The 21,185-nt window shown below is 44.5% G+C and overlaps 1 protein-coding gene across 2 annotated transcripts in view; it reads right to left on the bottom strand.

Moving 5' to 3' along the window:
* Positions 1-3,904: 3,904 nt before the first annotated feature.
* ARK2N (arkadia (RNF111) N-terminal like PKA signaling regulator 2N) overlaps positions 3,905-21,185 on the bottom strand; it is a 46,941-nt gene continuing 29,660 nt past the window's right edge. For both annotated transcript variants that reach the window (XM_075585563.1, XM_075585572.1), the window contains 3 exons: positions 9,408-9,590; positions 6,900-7,026; positions 3,905-4,755 (listed from right to left, as the gene is read on the bottom strand). In XM_075585563.1, the coding sequence (XP_075441678.1) occupies positions 4,566-4,755; positions 6,900-7,026; positions 9,408-9,590 (500 nt within the window). In that variant the 3' untranslated portion in view covers positions 3,905-4,565. The remainder of the gene's footprint in view (positions 4,756-6,899; positions 7,027-9,407; positions 9,591-21,185) is intronic.

Genomic DNA, 21,185 nt, shown 5'->3' with positions numbered 1-21,185 from the left:
AGGTTAGGGAGAGCAGCTACTGAGATGTCTCAAATCCATGCCCAGTATTCAGCAAGTTCTTGGGTCAGTCCACATAGAAATAATGAATCTATCAAAATCCTGCTTTTTCATTTTTGCATTGCCCATCCTGATCACATATTTCTTTGAAATGTCTTCTGAAATAGTGATATTTGGGTAGCTTTAAAAATGGGCACATTTTCTAAAAACTGATTTACGACTGCCTTGAATCGGGCATCATTCTTTGCTCTGAGAGTCCCTTAGAAAAGTGACATAGTGGATGAGGTTGAAAAAAGACATATGTCCATCGAGTTCGACCCATGTTAAATTTAGACGACACATATGTATCATATATTTGTGTTTACAGTATCTAGATCTAGAGGAAGGCAAAAAGATTTTACATATTCCGTGGTTAGTTCATCATACAAAAAATTTAAGAATAATCAAGTTGTTATACGGCATAGTCCTTTTAGAAGCTCTGGAACCCTTTCAAGAAGTATTGAGTCTCCATAGAACAGCAGGTTACCTAGATCACATAAATAAAACTTGCCTGTAATAGGGATTTGTTTACATCTTTGCTTAAACTAGCAACTCCTTATATTACATGACAGAACAACATTCGATAACCTTTTGAATCATTCAATAAAAAATATAAAATACAAATACATGGTTTCTTTTAGTAAAATATCCACTATTGCAACCCATTGCGAACTTCAGTGATACCAGTGTTTCGTGGAACACTGGTTAAACCCAGGGGGGCTCAACTCCAGCAATCAAGACCCCCCAACAGGTCAGGTTTTCAGGATATCCCGGCTTCAGCACAGGTGGCTCAATCAGAGGCTCATTCTGATTGAGCCACCTGTGCTGAAGATGGGAAATCCTGAAAATCTGACCTGTTTGGGGGGGGGGGGGGGAAGGGGGAGGCTTGAGGACTGGCATTCAGCACTCCTGGGTTTAAATCCGCTGCAATTTAGCAACTCAGGTGCAAGATGTCAAGTAATACAGCACTTTTTACTTAACTTTTCGTAATGTCCACGTGAGCCCTGAACTTCTTTCCATAATTGCATCGACACCAAACCATTTGAAATAATCTTTATCCAATCAAAAAGGAAACAGAGGCTATTCTTTAAATAATTCACTCTATTTTATTCGGTTTTAAAATAGTTTTAACTTTTATTCTACAGACTTGTTTCAAAAAACAGAAGGTCTCATCTTGCACCCAAAAATATATGTATTTATATTAACACTCTTGTTTCTTCCCCTCCCTGCCCCAAAGACCAAAACTAGATGAAAACAGAATAAATGAATGGTAAGAGAACCCCAAAAATGTGCACATTTCGTACCTTCCCCCCTTCCAGGCCAGAGGGGCTCACAACTCATTGGTAAAACAGTGCGCCGCCAACCGGTATGGCGCGGAAGGGGTTAAGGGCGCTGTTGAACAATCGATTTGCAATAGCAGAACCAACACTGCACAGTTGCCTTTCAATGCCCTACAAGTCTAAGAGGGTAATTCAATATGCTGCAAAGCGGGCGGGCGCCCCGAAAACCCCCCAATTCAATGGGAGTTTGGAGCTGAGCACGGTGCGACCGGCCGCTTTGGAGAATATTGAATTAGCTCCTATGTTATGATTTGTCTTCAATGCAGTAGATTCCAAGTTTAATCACCAGCGTTTCCAGAGCCACCAAGTGCATTTATACTTCGCCATTCAATGGCTCCAAAATACACTTTTCAGAAGAGCAAACAAGTAAGAAGAGGGGAAGGAAAGACGGTTAAAGCGAGGCATTTCTCTGCTCGTCCAAATAACAGCCACATATATCCAGTGATTGTGATTTTTTTCTTCTTCTAAAGCTGAACGACTTAAAATCTGTTACATGAATATAAGTAGCGTCCTTAAATAAAATTAAAAATAAAACAGCATCAGACTAAAATACATAATCATATGAAACAATAACAGTGCACAAATCGGAGGAAGCCTAGTTACAGACACTGTCAAATTGTTTTGTATTTACATGTGTTCATTTGCACGCTCTTGACCAGAATCTGTTACAGCTTCACGGTTCCTCATACTACATAGTGCCAAGGCCTGTGACCCACGCTAAGAAGCCTGTGTGTAACTTGTGACTTGATGTTGGAGACCTTGTTCTGCAATGTATTTACATGGAAGTCACGTCATGTACAGAACAAACAAACTGTGTTTTTTTTTTAACATTTTTTTTTTTTTAAAACTTGTTTATATTAAAAAGAAACTACAAACGTGTTCTGGCTTTAATACAAATCCTCCTTACGTAAGCAGCTAAATCAAAACTCGTTTCTCTACAGTGCCAGTCCCTTTTTATTGTTGCATGGGTTATAGAATAAGAAAAGCAGGTCCAAATCACTGTGATACCTCGTGAGAAATAAGACTATTCCAGGGGTGGCCAACTCCAGTCCTCAAGGGCCACCAATAATTCAGGTTTTTAGGATATCCCTGCTTCTGCACAGGTGGTGTAGTCTTCGCCACGGATTGAGCCACCTTTACTGAAGAAGGGATATCCTGAAATCCTGACCTGTTGGTGGCCGTTGAGGACTGGAGTTGGCTACCCCTGGTCTATTCAATGTACTGTATCTCTGTTGACAAAATGCAGAAATGTTCAGGTGAGCTGGTACAATACCACAGGTCACCTCGTGGCCTTTTGGGAGAATCTCTAACCCAGTCGTATTGATCGGTGTTACCAAACCCCAGGAGTTCTAGGCTGGCACAGCTCTTGAATATGAAGCCTACAAGCCAGAAGTGAAATGTTTGGACTCTTGCCTCAAGGAGTAACATGTGCTGCTAAGTGTGTATTCAAGTGTGTGTGTGATATACATCTTTGAAAGTTCCAAGAGAGAACGAAGGGTAGAACAATTCTACAGCAGATTGCTAGGGCTCGGACTCGTGCTCTCCAGTCAGGTCAGATTTAAGACCCTGACTTACAAACGTGAACATAACTGAAACAGTGTCAGCATACCACGAGCAAGAGTTAGATGTCGGCAATAACAGCAGACATGCAGGATGCCATCTGACAAGTTTGGGATTGTTGTAATTATACATCAAAAGTAGTCAAAGGGGTTTTTTTTTCTCGTTCCAGCAAGCCAGTGGTTAGATAACCTTTTTGTTCAATGGTCAACTAAAGCTTTGCGGCTCTGTCTCGCTCCTCTGATAATAGGTAAACATTTCATTGCAATTGGTCTGTTCCTTTGGGTCCTTCCTGTTTAAATACCCCATGGGATTGCTATAAAAGTGCCTTAACCTCACAATAAAGCACCAGCCAGGTAAAAAGTGGTCAAGGACTGGAGAAAATCATATATGGGCCTTCTCTTTCTACTTCAAAATAATAATGTTGCAGTATAAAGCAATACTAACACACAATGCTACTACTACTTAGAATACAGACCCAAGGAAAACAATTGACCCATACTCAATATGCTGTAAAATCGTCTTCCCTTTGCTGGGGAAGATTTCAACTCCATTCTTTTGAATGGTGCTAAAATATTTTCTGGCAATGAGAAGACGGTTTCATAGCATATTAAATACAGGTTATTGTCTCCTGTTACTAACTACAGCTGTTTATCTCCACTGCCCAGGTCCAAGTAACAACTTGGTTCCTTTAAGTACAAATTGAGAAATATCTATCTGCAGGAAATGATTTGCCTGTACTGTAGGTTACTAACCTGCCTCAAAGCTGGGGTACTCAGCTCCAGTCATCAAGCCCCCCCAACAGGTCAGGTTTTCAGGATATCTCTGCTTCAGCATAGGTGGCTCAATCAGAGGCTCAAGTGTTTGACTGGGCCTCTGATTGAGCCGCCTGTGCTGAAGCAGGGACTGATTGAGCCACCTGTGCTGAAGCAGGGATATCCTGAAAACCGGACCTGTTGGGGGGACTTGAGGACTGGACTTGAGAGGGGTAGTAGTGTCACGTGCAAGACAATATGAAAGTAATGCAGCAGTCTGCGTGCTGGACCTACTCCTGATCTGTGTTCTGTAATGTACGAAGCTTTGTGGGAGATTCTTGGTATGTTTATACAGTTCAGGCCGGGAGGTTGTCTGGGAGAACCTCTAACCTCCGGAACACGAGCAGATGTAAATATCCCCTGAACCAAGATTTCTAAAGCAAACAAAAGCAACTAACTATATCTCCAAGTCCTTTCTACTCAGTGTTAACTGCTGGGAGAAAGTGTTATTAACCTTCTAATTTCTGGCATTACAGTGTATATATACATATATATTTGGTAACCAATGCATTCAAATTATTTAGCAAAGAGGGGAAATAACTGAATGAGGAGTGATTTATTACCATGATTCTTTTGGTGAAGGTGTCTCAATTGGGGGGGGGGGGAAGGGGCAGTAAAGTTAACTTGTTTTGTCTGGACTCCTGATAACGATAAGAAGTGTTACTAATGTGCTCCGAAAAGATAAATGGACTCTTATATTGAGAAATCCTCCATAAGGTTAAATCCGTGAGTCCCGGAAAAGAGGGCATCTGAAAACTTACAAGGAACATCCGTGCCACAGGAAGGAGGGTAGGACAGAAACACAGTGGGATCGCTATTACAGTAAATATTTGCGTCTTGTATCCTCATCCAGAGTTAGGTCAACTACTTCTGCAGGAGAAGTCCAGTTCTGCTGGGGTGGCACAGCTGTCCATGATGGAGTTTGGTGCGAGCTAAGGTACTGAGAGCTTGCAGCATGCTTCCAGGAAGACACACTCTGTATAACACCGCCCCGGGGATGAACAAATCTGCCAAAGAGAAATACAACAAGCCTTAGTTTACACATTAAGGCCCGCATTCACTAAACGGGGCTAAGCTTTAGCCCGCCTTAAGTCTCATTCAAATGAATAGGTGTTAGGGTGCTAGAAGGCTTAGCTCCCTTTATGCCTAAGTAAAGACAGTTCTTTTTTTGCTGCATGGTAGTATTTAAGGGATTATTCCTTAAACTCTGATAGTGCACAGAAAAACTCTCAATGAAGTCGAAGTTTAATGCATAACCCCTTCAAGTGTACTATGGATAATGTATATTGGCACCCCCGCTGCCAAACCATGAGAAAAGCTTTGTGGGTGAGCACTGATGCGCTAGGACAGGATGCCCCAAAAACATTTTAAAGGGTCTTTGAGGGAGGATCTGTATCTTACAGATAAGAAATCAAGCAGAATTGACACCACAGCAAATTATAGGAACTATGGAAAGCTAATTATTTTAGCTTACCATACAAACTGTGAGTGAAAAGTCATGCATTATTAATTTGTAAATACTTTGCATTATTAAATAATTCAATTATTTGTTTAGTAATGTTATCACATTTAAGGCATCAGCTATCCAGAGCATGGCTAAAAGACAATGTAGTGAAGAAATGATAGGGTGTAATAATAAGAGGATACAGTTCGGGAGATGTGTAAATAAGGGGAAGTTTAGATCTGAGTAAACATTTCCTGCTCGAGGGCATAAGGAAACCAATGTATTTTTCTTTACTGTTGATGTAACTGAAAAACACACACTAAAATGAATTGTTTAAGCAGATGCTTCACCTGAACCTAGGGTTGCCAGGTGGCTTCTCCAAAAATACTGCACACAATGGTGAAAAGGGCGTAACGCTTGTGACACATACACTGAGACACACACACACCTCTCTCTCTGCTCCATGCTGTTTCCTCCTCTCCTTGGCCCCACACCTCCTCCCTCCCCCCCCCCCCCCCTCCAGTCTCACACTGTTCCACTACACCAGACCAGAGGTGGACAACTCCAGTCCTCAAAGGCAACTGATCGAACCACCTGTGCTGAACCAGCGATATCATTAAAACCTGATCTGTTGGTGGCCCTTCCAGACTGGAGTTGGCCACCCCTGAATTATGATTTTAGGGGTGTTTTGGCAAAGTAATGCACTTGGGTCAGAAAAATGTAGAAAGCACGAGTAGAATACAACATGAATGGCACTGTAATGTCAATGATTATAGAGGAAAGGGATCTGGGCGTTATTATTTCAGCTGATTTAAAAGTACGCAATGTAAAATAGCTATGGGGAAAGCCAGCAGGTTGTATAGGGAGAAGCATTAGCAGCAGAGAGAGGCAGTGATGTCACTGTATATATCATTGTAGGACATTATCTAGAGCAGTGTTTTTCAACCAGGGTTCCTAGGAACCTTTGGGTTCCCTGAGCATCCCTAAAGGGTTCCCTGTAATTTTCAGGTAATTTAAAAATTGTGCCAAATACCGAAGAATTTACAATGCATCTTATCTCAGACACGCTGTTAGAGAGGGTTGGGTGTTCCTCAGAATTTCACATGGCGTTCCTTAACCAAAAAAAGAATGGAAACCACTGATCTAGAGTATGGTGTTGAGTTCTGGAGACCCCATCTCTGGGAGGACATAAATAAACTGGAGATTGTGCAAACAACGGCTACAGAAATGGTGAATTAACTGCAGCACGAAACTTGTCAGGGAAGACTTAAGGACCTTAAAATGTACACTTTAGATGACAGAAGGAAGAGAGCGGGAACATGATGGAAACTTTCAAATACATAAAGGGTTCCAACAAAGTATAGGGCGGAGGTATATTTCAGAGAACTGCTAGAATAAGACGTCATGGTCTGAAGTTGAAAGCTGACCGGCTCAGCGGATCGGGGGAAATATGAGGAAGTAGTTCTCCGTGGAAACATTGGTGGGTTCATGGAATAGACTCCCAACCGAGACGGATACAGTAAAGAAAGTCAAACATGCTTGGAATAGACATGAGGCTATTCTAAAAAAATAAAAAAGTCAAGGATCAAGTCGGGTGTAAACTTTTACAGCAGATAGGAAAAGGGGCAGACGAGGTGTGCCACGTGGTGCCATAGTCTATGTTTCTAAAATGATTAAAACCCACATCAACCAACTGGACTCCCATACCTTGCGTGTTCCTGAACGCCTACGATTTCAACTTCACTGTCGGAAGACGCAATGCTTATTTCAGCATTGGTTTGTGCTCCACTGGGAGGCTTTTTATCACAGACGGGCAGTCCTGGATCCAAGTGGACTATGGGAAATAAGTATAAAATACATCCATTACACAAATAATACGCTTCTTCTGTTGCTGCTGCTTTATTGGTTTAACAGTGAAAAGATGTGGTATGCTTTGAAGAACATTACAGATCACAAAAATAAGACTTATTCTTTGATTTATTTCTGTTGAGAAGCGTTGTTTCAGTACTATCTTGCGGACAGGCTGACGACAATACTGTATAATGTAGACTGAAAATTGCGGAACATTCAGAGAATTTCTGATAAAGTAGTTTTTGGGGGTTTTTTGGTGCAATTTTAATCACCATGAAATCTGCAGCACTGAGCACACAATATTAGGGTGAAACAGTAAGGCCTGGGACATAGTAAAGAATTTGGTGCTGCTGCTCGCTCTACCAGGAGCTTTTTGCTGTCCTGGCAGAGGTGACAGCAAGCGCGCTTGGGAGGCGGGTATCACTGTGTGTGTGTGTCACTTGGTAGCTGTCAGTGTGTGTGTGTGTGTGTGTGTGTGTCATTGGGTAACTGTTGTGTCACTTTGAAGTGGTCTGTGTGTTACTGGGGAACGTGTGTGTGTGTGTGTGTGTGTGTGTGTGTGTGTGTGTGTGTGTGTGTGTGTGTGTGTGTGTGTGTGTGTGTGTGTGTGTGTGTGTGTGTGTGTGTGTGTGTGTGTGTATTATATAATATTTTAAAAATTACAAAAAAAGACATGTTGTGAGAATAAATTATTTATTAACATTGTGCAACTTTGATAAATATATTCACACACACACACACACACACACACACACACACACACACACACACACACACACACACACACACACACACACACACACACACACACACACACACACACAGTGACACACACACACATACAGTGACACACACACACACACACACACATACAGTGACACACACACAGTGGCACACACCCACACAGTGGCACCCACCCACACAGTGACACACACACATTGACACACACACACACACACACAGTGACACAAACACACACATACACACCTCTGTGCTGCCTCTACTCTGTCTGGTCTGGTGGCTCTGCTATCTCACCGACACAGTAGGTAAAATGACGGCTGCAGCCCCATTGGATGGGAGCGGTCACATGACCGCTCCTCCGCTCCCCCAAGCGGCAAAATTTCGAACTTGCCTGTCTCTTCTGATTTTCTCAGCCTCCGCACGCATCAGTGCGCATGCGGAGGGAGAAACTATAGCCGCGCTGATTACAGATGCAGGGGCTTTGTGCATCTGTTCAGCGCGGCTCAGCGCGGCTGACTTTACTATGTCCTAGGCCTAAGACTTTATCGCTGTGATGTAAAGCTATCCACACCCCAGTATTTACTCTGAAAAATAAAGATACCATTTCTATAGGTTGAAAGCATGTTATACGTTTATGGAGATCGTTACCCAAATGATGGAAATCTTATTATTGATTAATGAATGGTAAAAGGCAAAGTGGACTCTATTATACAAATGACTGGCGTTACAGGCCACGGGTCGTAGGTTCCTATTTCAAGTCTTCGAAGTTGTTCACACATAATTAAACTACATTTGTTGTAATTGTAATTACCACACAACTTCCTAATATATTGAATGCTAAATATCCGCTCTGGTTCTTTCATGGTGTAAAAAAAATAGTAGCCATTTAAAAAAAAAAAACCCCCACCTTAAATAGATGGGGAGGAAAACAATCTATTTTTACACTATATGATTATTCTTCAGAACCGTGCATAACGGCAATTATCACTTGTTTATTTAAACGTAAATATAATTTAAGTCTTTTAGAAGCAGAATACTGGCTTTATAAATACATTCACTTATATGCTTCTCATTATTGGTATAAACCAGGGGTGCGCAAACTATTCCCCCTGCGCCCTGCTGCCTGCTCTCCCCTCCCCTCTGGCGTCAAATGACACCGCGGGGTCATGTGACGTCCAAGGCAAAGCGAGGTCACGTGACCCCAAGGCGTCATTTGACGCCTGGTTGCTGTGGCGTCACCTGACACAAAGGTAAGCGAAGTTCCAGAGGCCTCGTGCGTTCCCCCGGCATTTAATTTAAATGCCTTCGGGGAAGCACGAGGCCTCTGTAACCGCCGCGTCGCACCCCCCCCCCCCCACGTTTTTTTCAAATACAAGATTCGAAGGCACAGACCCACTTAGCAACAGTTGTAATAAAGTTAAAACATGTCAGCCTTTTCTCCATCACTGATAAGGATTAGTTTGGGGCTTGCAAGCCCTGGGGGAATGAAGGATCAGAACGATAAAAGAAGCTTACGAGTAAGAATGAAAATCCGTTCTGCCGCACTGCAACCATCAATGCGAAAATGTAAAGGGGACGTCGCAAGAAATATCAAAGCAATCAGAGTATGAAACGGATGTATACCAGAGTCTGCGTTCAATTCTTCGAGGAGTCCTCGCGTACGCCAAGATGCCAACGCGTCCTGATTGGTCAGGGAATTACTATGTTCCTTTACTACCGCAGCTGCTAACAGGTTGTCCACGTTAAGCACTTCAGGGTCGGAGTTCGTGTCAGATATGTCGTAATGGGTTACGACGGGTGGCCCATCTGTGAGTAAAGAAAGAAAAGCGTGGAACAAAAAAAAAAGTATTATTAGAAATATATATCATTCCTCGAACAGTTATATACACACAGTATAGGGTGAAGATGTTTTAAATATTTCCTTTTATGCAGAGTATTAAAAAATAAAAAAGAATCAATGCTTTTTATGGGGAAAAAAACCTCCCCACCTCACAAATCGTAGCAATTGGGAATGGGCAAAGAATGTCGCAGCTTAAGCCCATCTCCTTACACGGAGATAAAATAATGTGTAAATGAAAATACAAAATAACTATGACATGTCCAGTTACTTGGTCGGCAAGAAGCCATTTCCTAGCCTAGTAATAACGTGGCAGTGCTTCCGTTCAGGATTTGACCAATATCAACACAGTCCATTGGCATCCATTGTTCAGCAGTAAAACTAATAACCACATGGGCCTATGGGGTGAATATATACTAATCGCAGACCGTGTCCTACAGCCCCATAAATAACCTATGTGGCTGTAACACAGCAGTCCACTAGTACAGATGGCCAGATGTCAGGAAGTTCAGTTATTCATTAGCCTTTTAGTTTGTAAGGGCTTCGGGAGAACATTGATTGTATTTGTGTACAATAAACTTACTTCCCCATTAAAGCACTGTTTTATTACTAATAGTAACAAAGTAAATCAATGTTTAAAACCACTTGAAAAGTTTGACCGTTTTGTGGCCATTTTTAGGATGAGATTTGGGACTTGCCCCGTTTCTTCTGTGCAAACGCCTCACAAGTTCCTCCAGTGGCAAAGAAGTGAAACGGTACTGAGAATGTCAACGTTCGCTCTGGATGAATCATTTTGTTGCAAGTCCAATATATGTTGCTCTGTGGAACTGAGTCTAGCTTTTTTGTAATGTTTGTTTCATGGATTAAGATATGTTTTTGTTTTTCTTTGCCTGTTAAATGTACATAGAAATCAAATTCCATGCAATGTACAGGCATACCCCGCATTAACGTACGCAATGGGACCGGAGCATGTATGAAAAGCGAAAATGTACTTAAAGTGAAGCACTACCTTTTTCCCCACTTATCGATGCATGTACTTACTGTACTGCAATCGTCATACACGTGTATAACTGATGTAAATAACGCATTTGTAACAGGCTCTATAGTCTTCCCGCTTGCGCACAGCTTCGGTACAGCTAGGGAGCTGGTATTGCTGTTCAGAACGTGCTGACAGGAGCATGCGTGAGCTGCCGTTTGCCTATTGGGCGATATGTCCTTTCTCGCGAGTGTACTTAAAGTGAGTGTCCTTAAACCGGGGTGTGCCTGTAAAATGCAAACTTAGGTTTAGGGCCACAAAGCCGGAGTTACATTTTTTTGCTTCACTGTTTCTTTTTTTTTTACACATAAGTGGGAGGCATGAACGCGTTCATTTCTGCTCCGGGACCTCTGGTTCCCGAGATACAGCATATTCTGAATCCGTTGCAGCTCCCTATTGGTCCGCGTCACATAAGGGATATACATGACTGGGAAGTACTGGCTCTGGCATTACCGGAACTATCTCTGAAACAAGGGGATCCCCGGGACATGGAATTTGACTGAGCCAGTGATTGAGCCACCTGTGCTCAAGAACGATATCCTTAAAACCTGACCATTTGGGGGGTCTTGAGTACTGGATTTGAGCACCCCTAGTCTAGTTAGCTAGACAATTCCCACATAAAGCCATTCCGCAATTCATTTACAATAATATCTGTGTCATGAGCTGCGAAGTCCAACACATGCAGAATCCGCTCTCAAAAAGATGGATTCTACGTTTGCACCAGACAATTACCACCCCCTTTCCCAATAGCAATACCCTTCTACTCTCAAGGGGCAAAAGGATTTGGAAATCTGAAGATATATTTGTACCGGAGCAAAACTGTGACCAAATTCCTCAGTAAAATATTGCTTTTTAAAGTTACAAAAAGTCAAGGCAGAGCAAGCTTGTAAAAGAGAGAATATTTGACGTTTTTTTTTTTTCCTGTATACAAAAAGCACTGACAAAGTTGTATCCTGGCACAGTAAGGAATTAACATTACAAACATACAGGAACACACAGAGAAATAATGGATGGGTTTTTTTTTTGTCATTATTAGTTTCATCAATTACATGGTGTTAAAACGGTTAAATGTCTCCAAAGAAACAGAAATGGAACAATGAGAAGTGAGACGATCGGATGTATCCACATTTCCAGCACAATGCAGCAGTCTTTCACTACGAGGAGGAAAATCCTGCTCAAGTGAGAACCGAGGGGTTCTGCATTGTGTATTGCCGAGAACGCCGTTCGGCGGCTTCTTCTTACCGTTGCTTTGCTGTGATAATACAAAGCAGGCCCGCACAAAAACCCCTCAATGTGTACGCACCAATCGGGGCCACAAATGTTTCCCAATATCGCAAATATCCCATGTCTGAGTTTTCGGTGTAAATGTTTCGTGGGAAACCGTGCATTGTGCTGTGGGACATCAGGCTCATCTTCAGAGATTATGGTGAATTGTAGCAGTTACATACAGTTTTGTGACGCTGGCAAATAAATAAATGAATAAGTGCAGAAGATACGAGGGTCAAGTACAATATTGACAAGTGGACCATACGCCAAATGAAATACACCAATGTGTACACTAGTGTAAGAATTAAAGATGGAACACAAAGTGCTTTTGTAACGACACTTTGGATACCCCAAATATTGTTTTATTATTTAACGTGCCAGATTGGAGAAAACGTTTAAGGAAGTCTCTGCATTTTGGATATTTACCAGGTAAAATGAAAATAAAGCAAATCTAGTCTCAAGTCAAAATTGTACCACTCCTACATGTATAATCATGCAAAAAATAATGTATCGGAAATGTATATACATGCAGAGTGATATTCTTTATCACCTACCCAGAGCAAAAACTTGGAAAGGGAACTACTTCAAATCTTCATCAGTAGGAAATACAAGCATAAGCTTGTTATCTGTAGCTCGCCTCTTGTATCTTCCACACTTCCAAACTGCACACCTTACAAAACTTATCTTAAACACATGTACAGAATGAGAACACCTTATACATCTTACAGTATCTTAAACACATGTACAGAATGAGCACACCTTATACATCTTACAGTATCTTAAACACATGTACAGAATGAGAACACCTTATACATCTTACAGTATCTTAAACACATGTACAGAAAGAGCACACCGTATACATCTTATCTTAAACACATGTACAGAATGAGCACACTGTATACATCTTATCTTAAACACATGTACAGAATGAGCACATCTTATACATCTTACAGTATCTTAAATACATGTACAGAATGAGCACACCGTATACACCTTATCTTAAACACATGTACAGAATGATCACAACTTATAAAACTCAAGTTAAACACATACAGAATGAGCCCACCATATAGTGTACATCTTATAGTATCTTAAACACATGTACAGAATGAGCACACACAATTTCATACAATGTTACATTCGCTGCATGCAACAGATATAGGACATTGAGAATAACAATTGCTATAAAAACACTCGAAATGGGTTTAACATTTCTTAGATTTGCTAAAATGTTTACCATTTCCATCCTAAAATGAAATGACATTGGATTTGTACTGAAAGTTTTTGCAAGAAGCTAAATGTACAAACAAAAAAAAACCCAACATGTCCTAGAAGTGTAAAATAAAGCGACAGGTTAATTCACATTGCACGCAAAAATCTACACATCGTTGAAGAAATAAAATAGATACAACAAATGCATATTCATGTTTATACATTTGTAGCTGCAAAGTACGTGTACATGTCGTGCTTATTACGGATAAAGTATCCTAAAAGAATTGTATGTCATTTTATTCTGAGACTTAGAAAACAATTTCCAGTGATGTGGTCAAGAGGAATACTGTACCAATATTTGAAGAGGTCATTAAAGATGTAAATTTTCTATGTACGCCTTGTAACTCGCCCCTCCTGCTGCGTCCTGATAATCCCTGCGCCAGTCTTTCATATCTCTGTAGGCCCTGTAACTCGCCCCTCCTGCTGCTTCCTGAGAATCACTGCGCCAGTCTTTCATATCTATGTACGCCTTGTAACTCGCCCCTCCTGCTGCTTCCTCATAATCACTGCGCCAGTCTTTCATATCTCTGTACGCCTTGTAACTCGCCCCTCCTGCTGCTTCCTGCTGATAATCACTGCCCCAGTCTTTCATATCTCTGTACGCCTTGTAACTCGCCCCTCCTGCTGCTTCCTGAGAATCACTGCGCCAGTCTTTCATATCTCTGTACGCCTTGTAACTCGCCCCTCCTGCTGCTTCCTGCTGATAATCACTGCCCCAGTCTTTCATATCTCTGTACGCCTTGTAACTCGCCCCTCCTGCTGCTTCCTGCTGATAATCACTGCCCCAGTCTTTCATATCTATGTACGCCTTGTAACTCGCCCCTCCTGCTGCTTCCTGAGAATCACTGCGCCAGTCTTTCATATCTATGTACGCCTTGTAACTCGCCCCTCCTGCTGCTTCCTGATAATCACTGCGCCAGTCTTTCATATCTCTGTACGCCCTGTAACTCGCCCCTCCTGTTGCTTCCTGATAATCACTGCGCCAGTCTTTCATATCTCTGTACGCCTTGTAACTCGCCCCTCCTGCTGCTTCCTGAGAATCCCTGCGCCAGTCTTTCATATCTCTGTACGCCCTGTAACTCGCCCCTCCTGCTGCTTCCTGATAATCACTGCGCCAGTCTTTCATATCTCTGTACGCCTTGTAACTCGCCCCTCCTGCTGCTTCCTGAGAATCCCTGCGCCAGTCTTTCATATCTCTGTACGCCCTGTAACTCGCCCCTCCTGCTGCTTCCTGATAATCACTGCGCCAGTCTTTCATATCTCTATACGCCCTGTAACTCGCCCCTCCTGCTGCTTCCTGATAATCACTGCGCCAGTCTTTCATATCTCTGTACGCCTTGTAACTCGCTCCTCCCGCTGCTTCCTGATAATCCCTGCGCCAGTCTTTCATATCTCTGTACGCCTTGTAACTCGCCCCTCCTGCTGCTTCCTGATAATCACTGCGCCAGTCTTTCATATCTCTGTACGCCTTGTAACTCGCCCCTCCCGCTGCTTCCTGATAATCACTGCGCCAGTCTTTCATATCTCTGTACGCCTTGTAACTCGCCCCTCCTGCTGCTTCCTGTTAATCACTGCGCCAGTCTTTCATATCTCTGTACGCCTTGTAACTCGCCCCTCCTGCTGCTTCCTGATAATCACTGCGCCAGTCTTTCATATCTATGTACGCCTTGTAACTCGCCCCTCCTGCTGCTTCCTGATAATCACTGCGCCAGTCTTTCATATCTATGTACGCCTTGTAACTCGCCCCTCCTGCTGCTTCCTGATAATCACTGCACCAGTCTTTCATATCTCTGTACGCCTTGTAACTCGTCCCTTCTGCTGCTTCCTGATAATCACTGCACCAGTCTTTCATCTCTGTACGCCTTGTAACTCGCCCTTCCCGCTGATTCCTGATAATCACTGCGCCAGTCTTCCATATCTATGTACGCCTTGTAACTCGCTCCTCCCGCTGCTTCCTGATAATCACTGCACCAGTCTTTCATCTCTGTACGCCTTGTAACTCGCCCCTCCCGCTGATTCCTGATAATCACTGCGCCAGTCTTCCATATCTATGTACGCCTTGTAACTCGCCCCTCCTGCTGCTTCCTGCTGATAATCCCTGCGCCAGTCTTTCATATCTATGTACGCCCTGTAACTCGCTCCTCCCGCTGCTTCCTGATAATCACTGCGCCAGTCTTTCATATCTCTGTACGCCTTGTAACTCGCCCCTCCTGCTGCTTCCTGATAATCACTGCGCCAGTCTTTCATATCTCTGTACGCCTTGTAATTTGCTCCTCCTGCTGCTTCCTGATAATCACTGCGCCAGTCTTTCATATATCTCTGTACGCCTTGTAACTCGCTCCTCCTGCTGCATCCTGATAATCACTGCGCCAGTCTTTCATATCTATGTACGCCTTGTAACTCGCCCCTCCCGCTGCTTCCTGATAATCACTGCGCCAGTCTTTCATATCTCTGTACGCCTTGTAACTCGCCCCTCCTGCTGCTTCCTGATAATCACTGCGCCAGTCTTTCATATCTCTGTACGCCTTGTAACTCGCCCCTCCTGCTGCTTCCTGATAATCACTGCGCCAGTCTTTCATATCGCAGTACGCCTTGTAACTCACCCCTCCTGCTGCTTCCTGATAATCCCTGCGCCAGTCTTTCATATCTATGTACGCCTTGTAACTCGCCCCTCCTGCTGCTTCCTGATAATCACTGCTCCAGTCTTTCATATCTCTGTACGCCTTGTAACTCGCCCCTCCCGCTGCTTCCTGATAATCCCTGCGCCAGTCTTTCATATCTATGTACGCCTTGTAACTCGCCCCTCCTGCTGCTTCCTGATAATCACTGCTCCAGTCATTCATATCTCTGTACGCCTTGTAACTCGCCCCTCCCGCTGCTTCCTGATAATCACTGCGCCAGTCTTTCATATCTCTGTACGCCTTGTAACTCGCCCCTCCTGCTGCTTCCTGATAATCACTGCGCCAGTCTTTCATATCTCTGTACGCCTTGTAACTCGCCCCTCCTGCTGCTTCCTGATAATCACTGCGCCAGTCTTTCATATCGCAGTACGCCTTGTAACTCGCCCCTCCTGCTGCTTCCTGATAATCCCTGCGCCAGTCTTTCATATCTATGTACGCCTTGTAACTCGCCCCTCCTGCTGCTTCCTGATAATCACTGCTCCAGTCTTTCATATCTCTGTACGCCTTGTAACTCGCCCCTCCCGCTGCTTCCTGATAATCCCTGCGCCAGTCTTTCATATCTATGTACGCCTTGTAACTCGCCCCTCCTGCTGCTTCCTGATAATCACTGCTCCAGTCATTCATATCTATGTACGCCTTGTAACTCGCCCCTCCCGCTGCTTCCTGATAATCACTGCGCCAGTCTTTCATATCTCTGTACGCCTTGTAACTCGCCCCTCCTGCTGCTTCCTGATAATCACTGCACCAGTCTTTCATATCTCTGTACGCCTTGTAACTCGCCCCTCCCGCTGCTTCCTGATAATCCCTGCGCCAGTCTTTCATATCTATGTACGCCTTGTAACTCGCCCCTCCCGCTGCTTCCTGATAATCACTGCGCCAGTCTTTCATATCTCTGTACGCCTTGTAACCCGCTCCTCCTGCTGCTTCCTGATAATCCCTGCGCCAGTCTTTCATATCTCTGTACGCCTTGTAACTCGCCCCTCCTGCTGCTTCCTGATAATCACTGCACCAGTCTTTCATATCTCTGTACGCCTTGTAACTCGCCCCTCCTGCTGCTTCCTGATAATCACTGTGACAGTCTTTCATATCTCTGTACGCCTTGTAACTTGCTCCTCCTGCTGCTTCCTGATAATCACTGCGCCAGTCTTTCATATATCTCTGTACGCCTTGTAACTCGCCCCTCCCGCTGCTTCCTGATAATCCCTGCGCCAGTGTTTCATATCTATGTACGCCTTGTAACTCGCCCCTCCTGCTGCTTCCTGATAATCACTGCTCCAGTCTTTCATATCTCTGTACGCCTTGTAACTCGCCTTACCCCGCTGCTTCCTGATAATCACTGCACCAGTCTTTCATATCTCTGTACTCCTTGTAACTCGCCCCTCCTGCTGCTTCCTGATAATCACTGCACCAGTCTTTCATATCTCTGTACGCCTTGTAACTCGCCCCTCCTGCTGCTTCCTGATAATCACTGTGCCAGTCTTTCATATCTCTGTACGCCTTGTAACTCGCCCCTCCCGCTGCTTCCTGATAATCACTGCGCCAGTCTTTCATATCTCTGTACGCCTTGTAACCCGCCCCTCCTGCTGCTTCCTGATAATCCCTGTGCCAGTCTTTCATATCTCTGTACGCCTTGTAACTCGCCTTACCCCGCTGCTTCCTGATAATCACTGCACCAGTCTTTCATATCTCTGTACTCCTTGTAACTCGCCCCTCCTGCTGCTTCCTGATAATCACTGCACCAGTTTTTCATATCGCTGTACGCCTTGTAACTCGCCCCTCCTGCTGCTTCCTGATAATCACTGCTCCAGTCTTTCATATCTCTGTACGCCTTGTAACTCGCCCCTCCTGCTGCTTCCTGATAATCACTGCACCAGTTTTTCATATCGCTGTACGCCTTGTAACTCGCCCCTCCTGCTGCTTCCTGATAATCACTGCTCCAGTCTTTCATATCTCTGTACGCCTTGTAACTCGCCCCTCCCGCTGCTTCCTGATAATCCCTGCGCCAGTCTTTCATATCTATGTACGCCTTGTAACTCGCCCCTCCTGCTGCTTCCTGATAATCACTGCTCCAGTCTTTCATATCTCTGTACGCCTTGTAACTCGCCCCTCCCGCTGCTTCCTGATAATCACTGCGCCAGTCTTTCACATCTCTGTACGCCTTGTAACTCGCCCCTCCCGCTGCTTCCTGATAATCACTGCGCCAGTCTTTCATATCTCTGTACGCCTTGTAACCCGCTCCTCCTGCTGCTTCCTGATAATCCCTGCGCCAGTCTTTCATATCTCTGTACGCCTTGTAACTCGCCCCTCCTGCTGCTTCCTGATAATCACTGCACCAGTCTTTCATATCTCTGTACGCCTTGTAACTCGCCCCTAATGCTGCTTCCTGATAATCACTGCGCCAGTCTTTCACATCTCTGTACGCCTTGTAACTCGCTCCTCCCGCTGCTTCCTGATAATCACTGCGCCAGTCTTTCATATCTCTGTACGCCTTGTAACTCGCCCCTCCTGCTGCTTCCTGATAATCACTGCACCAGTCTTTCATATCGCTTTACGCCTTGTAACTCGCCCCTCCTGCTGCTTCCTGATAATCACTGCGCCAGTCTTTCATATCTCTGTACGCCTTGTAACTCGCCCCTCCCGCTGCTTCCTGATAATCACTGCGCCAGTCTTTCATATCTCTGTACGCCTTGTAACTCGCCCCTCCTGCTGCTTCCTGATAATCACTGCACCAGTTTTTCATATCGCTGTACGCCTTGTAACTCGCCCCTCCTGCTGCTTCCTGATAATCACTGCGCCAGTCTTTAATATCTATGTACGCCTTGTAACTCGCCCCTCCTGCTGCTTCCTGCTGATAATCCCTGCGCCAGTCTTTCATATCTATGTACGCCTTGTAACTCGCCCCTCCTGCTGCTTCCTGATAATCTCTGCGCCAGTCTTTCATATCTATGTACGCCTTGTAACTCGCTCCTCCCGCTGCTTCCTGATAATCACTGCGCCAGTCTTTCATATCTCTGTACGCCTTGTAACTCGCTCCTCCCGCTGCTTCCTGATAATCACTGCGCCAGTCTTTCATATCTCTGTACGCCTTGTAACTCGCTCCTCCCGCTGCTTCCTGATAATCCCTGCGCCAGTCTTTCATATCTCTGTACGCCTTGTAACTCGCTCCTCCCGCTGCTTCCTGATAATCACTGCGCCAGTCTTTCATATCTCTGTACGCCTTGTAACTCGCTCCTCCCGCTGCTTCCTGATAATCACTGCGCCAGTCTTTCATATCTCTGTACGCCTTGTAACTCGCTCCTCCCGCTGCTTCCTGATAATCACTGCCCCAGTCTTTCATATCTCTGTACGCCCTGTAACTCGCTTCTCCCGCTGCTTCCTGATAATCACTGCACCAGTCTTTCATATCTATGTACGCCCTGTAACTCGCTTCTCCCGCTGCTTCCTGATAATCACTGCGCCAGTCTTTCATATCTCTGTACGCCTTGTAACTCGCCCCTCCTGCTGCTTCCTGATAATCACTGCGCCAGTCTTTCATATCTCTGTACGCCTTGTAACTCGCGCCTCCTGCTGCTTCCTGATAATCACTGCCCCAGTCTTTCATATCTCTGTACGCCTTGTAACTCGCTCCTCCTGCTGCTTCCTGATAATCACTGCGCCAGTCTTTCATATCTCTGTACGCCTTTTAACTCGCTCCTCCTGCTGCTTCCTGATAATCACGGCGCCAGTCTTTCATATCTCTGTACGCCTTGTAACTCGCTCCTCCTGCTGCTTCCTGATAATCACTGCGCCAGTCTTTCATATCTCTGTACGACTTGTAACTCACCCCTCCTGCTGCTTCATAATCACTGCGCCAGTCTTTCATATCTCTGTACGCCTTGTAACTCTCCCCTCCTGCTGCTTCATAATAACTGCGCCACTTTCATATCTCTGTACGCCCTGTAACTCGCTCCTCCTGCTGCTTCCTGATAATCCCTGCGCCAGTCTTTCATATCTCTGTACGCCCTGTAACTTGCTCCTCCTGCTGCTTCCTGATAATCACTGCGCCAGTCTTTCATATCTCTGTACGCCTTGTAACTCGCCCCTCCTGCTGCTTCCTGATAATCAATGCGCCAGTCTTTCATATCTATGTAAGCCTTGTACGTCGCCCCTCCTGCTGCTTCCTGATAATCACTGCTCCAACCTTTCGTATGCATCCACCTCTTCAGAACGCAGAAATGCATACTATGGGTTGCACATTCCCTAGCGTATTGAATGGCATCATTAGAAATAAGACTAAACAGGAATAAAACTTTATATGAGAGTAGAAGCTAAAGGAGTAATCCAAGATGGGGTTTTTTTTCTTCTTCATTTTTTAATACAGATTTGAAGCAGGGGGGTCGCCGGAGCTGAATCTCATTCATTCCCCTTTGCTCCCGCAGATACTTACCTCCGAAAAGGGGGCCGGTATCGCCTGCAACTTTCAGCTTCGTCACATGGGCCAACAGGAAGCCGGACCAGGTGACATCACGGCTTCCTGTTGCCAGCATGGCCCGGCCTCTTTGAAAAGCAACATATAATGAATCCTGGAGTGGCTACCGGCATCCCCTATGAAGGTAAGTATCTCCGGAAACAGAGGGTCCCCAGAGCTAAAATTAATGGGGTTCGGCTCCGGAGAGCCACTGCTTCAATTCTACATTTGAAAAACATGTAAAAAAAAAAGTAATAAAACGGCTTGGATTGCCTCTTTAAAGCAAGCATTGGCGGTAAAGGCTTTTCATGATTGAGGGTTTTTCCACTGCAAAGCATCATAAACAGGTCTTACTAAGGGAGACTTTTTTTTCACAAGACTAAGGCCGCACTTATAGTGCGCGCGACGGGCGACGCAACGGGTGACGTCACCCGTCGCCTCTAGCGAAAGTTGTAATTCACTTTGCAGCGACGTCACGGCCGACCAGGTCATTGATTGGTTAAGAGGCTGCCACATGTGGCGACAGCCTCTGAAAAATCAAATTTGACCGGCTTCCAAATTTCGCCACGCGGCGACGGCGGCAATACATTTGTTTTCGGGTGCCGCCGCCGGCACTATAAGCACAGCCTAATACAGCTGTAATTTCTCTATTTCATAATATTCACATTTACCCAAATCATTTTTTACTTCTCTAGCTAAAGAAAGTTCATGCATGGCAAACTAAAGTAATGGGTGCTTACATTTATCATTTGAAAATAATGCATTAATGACACAAGTCACAAACCAATAACTGGATGTGTTCCTGTTAAAGGTGATGATGATTACCAAGCAGGTAAATTAAGGCAGCCCGTTTACGTTCAGG

The sequence above is a fragment of the Ascaphus truei genome, chromosome 1, assembly GCF_040206685.1.
Source record: "Ascaphus truei isolate aAscTru1 chromosome 1, aAscTru1.hap1, whole genome shotgun sequence".
NCBI classification, from domain to species: Eukaryota; Metazoa; Chordata; class Amphibia; order Anura; family Ascaphidae; genus Ascaphus; species Ascaphus truei.
This window is presented reverse-complemented; position numbering and strand designations above follow the sequence as displayed.